This window comes from Histoplasma capsulatum (genome assembly GCF_000150115.1).
Source record: "Histoplasma capsulatum G186AR genomic scaffold supercont2.3, whole genome shotgun sequence".
Taxonomy (NCBI): domain Eukaryota; kingdom Fungi; phylum Ascomycota; class Eurotiomycetes; order Onygenales; family Ajellomycetaceae; genus Histoplasma; species Histoplasma capsulatum.
In genome coordinates, this window is record NW_025544803.1 from 752,977 (window position 1) to 760,188 (window position 7,212).

Consider the following 7,212-nt stretch of genomic DNA (forward strand, 5'->3'; position numbering starts at 1 on the left):
AAGGAGAGGACAGACGGGGAATTGGGCGATGCTGCTGGACGCTGATATCACAGTTCAGTCATCGCCCGCACTTTGGCTGGTGCAGCCGGGGCCGTCTTGCCCGATCCGGCTTAGCTGGCCTGGGTTCCAGGGCTCGTGCTCCACACTTCAGCAAACCTCAATTTTGAACAAATCTATATGATTGCTTCCCACAGCTTTTGAGTTGGGCTTGAATAGTCTGGTTGGACGTGCACCAATTCACATATTTTAGTAGTATACAGATATTTACATGTGAAGGCCGTGGAAGGTCGAGTTTTGGCAGACAACTTCCAAGCTTCGTGGGTCGTGAAATGGGAATTGCCGAACAATGCCCTAACTGCCCTATCACGAACTTAAAAGCGAGTGGGGACCCCGTCAAGTCTGTCTTGCGGGATGCGTTGGCAGGCTTCCAAGCGCGGGGAAGGCATCGCCGTCCTGAGACCTCGGGAATCAATTCCTTTTTGGCGCCAACAGAGCAAAAAAACTAAGTTTCAAGTGCCTCAGGCATCGTGAATCGGCCAAAAGCTTCGTAATCCCAGCACGAATCAAAAAGGAAGAAGGCGAAGGGGTGTACTAATATGACTGTATGTGCATGCTGGGGATGGGGCGATTCCTTGAATACTACGCAGTAGCTCCATCGTAACTCTGCCAAACAGACCATACGTGAGATTTGAGATCGAGACTGCGTCACAAAAACACTAGTATGATTGGTCAATCCACCCCGCATCCATCTGATCTCGCTGGTGGTCCTTATTAAGTGGTCAATTGGGTCGTGCACGGGAACCTCCGCCAATCAGCCTCCTCTAGCCATGTCATTAGTCTTGGGGAAATTTGACTTTACTAAGGGAGTTACCAGGAGGGGAGGGATATATAAAACCTTTGGAATTCTGCTAGCAAACCGGCCATGTTGATGCCTTTCTGGCCCTTTGGGACAGGCTTGCCTCGCAGTCTCTTCACGTCGTTCCTCGCCGGCCCGTTGATGTCGGGGTCGGGTGTTCTTTTTCTACTATTCGCCAGTTCCAAATTGGACTTTTGGATCTGCCGATGAAACCAAACCGATTGGTGCTGCTTCTTCGCATACTCTCTCACATCGGGGGCTCCTAAGGAAAACTCGAGCAATGGCAGTGAGCGTATCATTGATCCTTCCGAGTAGTCCGCAGAGTTGGCAGATGTAATATGCGCCTTGTAGCACTCGTATATGGTTCTGTTGGTGGCATTGACTCTACGAGTGCTCCATCCATGCTGCCGACCCACATTCTTTGCGCTGTCGTCGGCAAGCTGCGGGAAGCCTACGATAATCAGAGCCTCGAGTGAAGGGAACTGATCCAGGTATGAGAAAACGCGCAGGGAAATGTCGGCTTGCACGTGCAGCATCAATACCCGTAGATTTTTGAAAGCTTCACCGGCGAGGGCTAATTCGCTCCAGCTCCTCACGACGCGATCGGTTAAGTGGGTTATCGGTGCGTCGTCATCCTGACCGGCTGTGGATTGGGCAAGAGAAGGGGTAGTGATATCCAGAGCCACCAAGTTGGTAATTTTAGATACCTCAACGAGGTCGTGGAGGTCTGCATGGTGGGTCGAGATGGTAAAAACCGTGCCCCATCTCAGAGACGGGGAGTGAATCAGCCGGGAATAGTCGCGGAGAGGCATCTTTTTAGTGGACGCTTTCAACGAATAAAACGGTGCTATTTCCCTAAACTCCAAGGGATATACCGTTGCGAATATTTTCCAGAGATGCAAGGTTCTCCTTTCGCTAGAAAAAAAAAAGAAGCTTGGGTCAAAAGGGGAGCTCTCCAAGATAAAAAACCGGAAGGTTCCTCAAAGGGTGACGAAGGACTTTCTTTGCTCACCACCGCCCTAAACAATCCCACAAGTATCTAGCAAGCTCCCAAGGAAAGTTCTCAAAATGAAGGGTCGTAAGTAGCCGCTGGTCCAAAAGGGTCTTTCTCATGGCCATGTGCTTCAACGAATTGGCGCCGCAGGGACTGCCTTCTTCCCACCCAGGCGGTAGGTAGGGCGATTCATGACTCCAGGATGGTCCGGAAGTGTCTGACTGGTAAACGAAGGAGGGAACGATGCGATCCGTATAGACCTGGCCGCTATTCCAATCGCATCCTCTTTTGGCCATTTGCCTCTGTGTATTATATTTACTATTCGCCGGGAACAGGTGCTCAGTCCAACCTCACAGCTTCTAGGGAACAGGACTGGCCCAGCTCGGTGGTGATACCGGCCCTTGTGCCAGCCACGTCTTAACCCATTGACAATTGGTCGAGTCTGTGGAGATGAGAGCCAGTTCTCGTCAACATCTCGTATGCCATATTAAGTTTAGTGTTGGCCCGATCAGCTGGATGACAAATAAATATGAAAGCATATTTGTTTCATGCACCATACATGCATCGAGAACGTAGGGGAGAAGAGTCGATAGAAATATCGATTTATAACATACATAAAGAATATCGATGATGATATGATATATTTACAAGATAAACACTAACATCAACTCCAGGTATCCAGTCATTTTTTTCCAATGCTCCGAGGTTCTGTTTGTATCATTTACGCCCGCCTCTTACAGCTACCTGCACTCATCCACCTGGAGCCTATCTAATCCCCATGCCTTGTCCACTTCATCCAACAGCTTCAAATCCGCGAGCGCCTCATTACCCAACACATCCTTCAAGCTCACCAACTTAAAACTAGTCAACGGTGACGTCTCGCCACGTGAAGGTAGCTGATTCGCATCATCATGCACAACGATCAGTCCATGGGGGAAATCAGCCGATAACCACGTTCCCACCGCAGCCACGCCATCTGTATTTGACACTGCGTCAATTCGGCCGTCGCTCGACACCCCAATCGTGAAAGTGAGTACATGCTCGTGGGGTGCCGCGCGACGGAAGACGGAGAAAGCACTGACACCCTGGCACGACACGATCAGGAAACCCTGCGACGCGGTCTTTCCAGGAACAAGCGTGAGGCCTTCAACGTCCGCGAAGAGAGTTCCATCGCCCGCTCGGGCGATCATTGTGCCCTCGTTGCGGCCATCGGGTTCAGCGTCATAGCGCCATACACCGGTAGCTTCTTCGCCGATGAAAATGACACCAGCGTCCTCATCCGCAACACATCCCTCAGGCTGGCCTCCTGAGCCGCCGGTGAAACTGCGGACGAGTGTTGTAGACAAGGTGCCATTAGACGAGACTGTCAGTTCGTACTGGAGGTATTCGGAGGATTTGGAGTTGACGAAAAGATATTGTTTGCTACTACTGGGGGAACGATAGGCACAGGAACCGTAGACCTTGTAGCCGTCCTTTGTGGGCTGCGAGCTGCCAGGGATTTCAGCTAAGAGGCCTTCGCGGGTGATTTCAAAGAGGCTGAGGGAGAAGGATTAGCAGTGTTTACTTCACTGAAGCCTTTCTTGAGGGAGGAGGATAAGCTGTCAGCGGATAGCTAAAGTTTGCTCGTACCACAATGTGTTTTCTTCTCTGCAAGCTGCGTATGCGAGATCGATAGTCCTTTGACCAGCTTTCATTCTGTAGATAACGTCTACATTATTTGGCTGTCCTGCTTTCATCACTTGGAGCAGATTTCCTGTGAGGTTAAATACAGCCAACCCCGCTCCCTCAGAGGATTTTGTCGTAGTTATAACCATTGACTTGTTGCCAGAATACGGTGAGATCCAAATGGCGGGGTCATCTCCATCGCGACCGCTGGCATCTGTTTCGAACTTCGGTTCCACAAGGAGGAATGAACAATCCGGTCCGCTCCAGGAATCTTTGCATTTGCATACGTTAGGTCCAACGCATTTTCCTCGGTTTGAACAATCATTTTTGCAAGTGAAGTCTAAGCATTTCTTGCCAGCAAATCCTGCGAAACAAGAAAGTGAGCCATCACGGTTTTCAAACCCGTTATGCTTATTTCCTTTCGGAAAATGTTTTGATGGGCGTGGGTTATGCTTCACGTTGACTTCGAGGTCCAACTTCTTAAATGCTAGTTCCAAAGAGCTAACACCGAACGATTTCCGTGCTTTCGATGCCAAAACATAGCTAAGCAGGCCAGCAGGGTGGTTAGCACTTTTCGACTGGCCGATTGACAAGCCTTCAATCTCGATATCCTCTGTGTTGGTGAGTTCAATGGTTCCCCGAAGCTCAAGCTTTGGTGAGTAAATGCCAATGGTATCACCACTGGCAACAAACAAGTAGATGGACGCTTCGGTAACGTATGTGGCCAATCCGGTAATGTCATCCTCAGCTTTTCCAAGCACAGTAATTTCAGGAGCCGTCGTCGAGTCTTCGGCTGTGAAGCTGTAGATAGTCTTATCATCGTCAGCTGAGAAGTAGACCGTCCCTTCCCTGGGAGAAACAGCACAGGAGTTTGGCTCGACAGGAAGATCGAATGTTTGAACCTACACTAATGTTAGCACAGGCGTATGTACGAATACATACAATTGGTCTTTCTTGATCCTCTTATTTTTGGTCCTGGTAAAGCAATAGTATCCGAAAAAATAAAATATTGTATTGTTCAGTACAAGACCTCGTCATAGCACAATTGACTGACCTCGAGAATTTCAAACTTGCTCCCCTCCCTCCTGATAATGAATTGCACCGCCCGCTTCTTTCCAAACAAATAAAAATACTGATTTCCAGTTTTGGGGCTGCGCCATGGACAGAGAGCAGACCAATCGCCCAACATGACCTTCCGGTTTGAGGGCTGTTCTCCGGGATCGGCAACCTCGTAAACGCGCAGTACGGAGTCTGTGGCAGCAATTGAAACAATAATGTCCTTCTCCCCAATATCGTACATCACGCCTATCACCTTGGTGCGTCCATGGACACTGGCTGTATGCTCCCGTAGGGTATTGGTGGTGGGATCGGTGACGAGCTTCCAGGCTTTCCATCCGCCGGTTGCCGCACTCCCGTCATTTCCCACAAGTAAGGATTCTGCGTTCTTTTTACCGTAGTAAATGACTGAAAAATCTCCCTCGACGTCATGAGTCAAACTGGATACGGGGACACTAGCGGTTGCAATAGCAGCCAATGTGGGAGCAGCACCCTGGAGAAAGACGAGGGTGAGGGCGAGTGCAGCTGCTGTAAACGAGCGTAGGTGCAGCATTTTAGGACAAGCTTGAGAGAGAGAGAAAGGAGGATATAACAATTAGTTCGCCATGATAAGAATGAACTCAAAGGAGACTTAGGAGGGACACTGATAAATTATATGCCGTTTTATAATCGGGATCTAGCCGCGGTCGAGATAAATCACCAGGCTAACCCCACACTGCTGCATAGCCAACCACTTGCCAGCGTTGTCGCTCCCAGAAGAAGGGAGTCCATGGCGGGAATTTCCTCCCAATTTCAGAATGGCAGTGCCAGACCGATCAGTCGCTGTTTCCGCTGTTCTGCTCCTGAGAAACCCCAGGTCAGTGCTGGAGTCCTGGGATTGATTTCTGTCCGTTCAGCCTGTTTCCCGCAGGGGGCAGACCACGCATACATGCCATTGTCATGACGATACCACCAGATTGGGGCCCTAGGATCACAGCTTCAGAGCTATGTGTACCTGGTCCGCGACACCTCGAACCCGAGTACTTAGCCCAGCGACACGGGGCAACCATAGTTCGCAAGAACCACAGAACAATCACGATCTCAAGAAGCGTCAAACACGATGGGAGTCGCTATCTATCCATGAATAGCGTGAGCACCAACGGGCGCTGGGTACAGGCGTTGAGTGTGCATTTGTAGTTCCAGCGTCCAATCAAGATCAGTTCCCACACCACGGCCTTCGCCAAGGAGGTTTACCTAAACAGGGCCTGGCATCTAGCTTACTAATTCCAACCTCATGGCCGCAGCTGGCTTCCCAATTGGGCATCAAGCTGCCATTGTCGATGGCATCCATGAATATCGATCTTCTTTCTTTTTCCACACGTGGAGCGATATGATCTAATTGCCGAAATAATATGGATAACTCGCGGTTATAATAAGCAGCTCCGCACGTACCTACCACTATGGACAAGGCTCATCCTTGCGGGAGGATGACTGATTGAGCTAGGGGCAATAGGGATAGGGTAAGATGCCGTGGATCCTTATTTGTCCCCCTGCTTTAAGGGAAGAAAGCATGCTGAACACGGATGCTGTCATGAGCAGGGACTGAATTGGACTTCTCCAATGCCTGGCAAACGTCTTCCCTGGCTTCGAGGACGTACAGACGTTCATCCTAGTCAGGTCGCCTATTCGAACGCGATGCAGCCGGTTCTCGTTGTGGTTCGGATTTTTGGTTGGAAAGGCTATTCAACGCTGGTTCGAGCATTGATCTATGACAGTTAGCCGGGCCGGTGCGCCCGTTTCCTCATACCCACAAGGGGTTAAGGCTTTTATGGCTGAATCTTCCAGCATATGCAGCATACATATGTGTTTGGAAAGCCATGACGGAAGGGAAAAGGAAGAGAGCCGGGATGTGTATGTGTATGTGAAAGTGGGGCATGCACGAATATTCGAGGCCTAAGACAGCCAAGGAACTCGACAAACTCTTTCTCACACTCTATGGGCAAACCGTTAAATCTATCCAGGACTCCGGCTCTCCCGTGACAGCGTGATGTCTCCCGCCTCTCTTCATTACCAAATCAGTCTGAGAGCATACCGCTTAAACGTCGGCTACAACGGCCCCACATAGTACCGTATTAACAACAACTTCAGCAGCAGCAACATGAGGACCAACGTCTAATGTAAGAAGGAGGTCTCCATGCTGTACGCTCGGCTGTGCTATGCAATTGCAACATTTCCGTGGTCTCGTCGCGCTCATAAATGCCATAGACTTCGTGGATGGAATTAAATGACAGTGGCTCCACAGCACAGTTTGTGCATGCACAAAAGCGTCTCTCATGGCAGCGACCATAGAGAATTAGCTTCGAGGGAACCGCTTGACGCTAATATACCTGAGAGTACAAGGCTCGGTAGTTGGGGTAAGTTGCCAGAGCAGCAAGGGTGGACGGCGCTGGCCGAGTAGAGGATCGCCAATGATCTCCGCGAATCTACAGAGCAATTGGGAAATGAGCATACTTGATGTAACAAAGAAAATAAAATAGGGAAAAAAATCACTGCTCCTGCGCCTATCGACAACTCATCAGCAACCAGCCGCCCCAAGAACTCCCCAACGCTACCTGCCGTTACCAACCCAACGCCCTTTTCTTATCAAAGCTCAAAATAATAC

The 7,212-nt window shown here is 49.9% G+C and overlaps 3 protein-coding genes across 3 annotated transcripts; 1 reads left to right on the forward strand and 2 right to left on the reverse strand.

Annotated features, from left to right (window-relative positions):
* Nucleotides 1–867: 867 nt before the first annotated feature.
* Nucleotides 868–1,668, reverse strand: HCBG_02426 (uncharacterized protein; the record flags this gene model as incomplete). Its single annotated transcript, XM_045429475.1, has 1 exon — nt 868–1,668. The coding sequence occupies one exon, from the start codon at nt 1,666–1,668 to the stop codon at nt 868–870; it is 801 nt and encodes a 266-aa protein (XP_045289370.1).
* Nucleotides 1,669–2,590: 922 nt separating this feature from the next.
* On the reverse strand, nt 2,591–5,124 carry HCBG_02427 (3-phytase; the record flags this gene model as incomplete). Its single annotated transcript, XM_045429476.1, has 3 exons — nt 2,591–3,386; nt 3,480–4,417; nt 4,570–5,124. 3 exons carry the CDS (start codon nt 5,122–5,124, stop codon nt 2,591–2,593), a joined length of 2,289 nt encoding a protein of 762 aa, XP_045289371.1.
* A 244-nt stretch (nt 5,125–5,368) lies between these two features.
* Nucleotides 5,369–6,675, forward strand: HCBG_02428 (uncharacterized protein; the record flags this gene model as incomplete). Its single annotated transcript, XM_045429477.1, has 3 exons — nt 5,369–5,427; nt 5,468–5,733; nt 6,572–6,675. 3 exons carry the CDS (start codon nt 5,369–5,371, stop codon nt 6,673–6,675), a joined length of 429 nt encoding a protein of 142 aa, XP_045289372.1.
* Between the last annotated feature and the right edge of the window lie 537 nt (nt 6,676–7,212).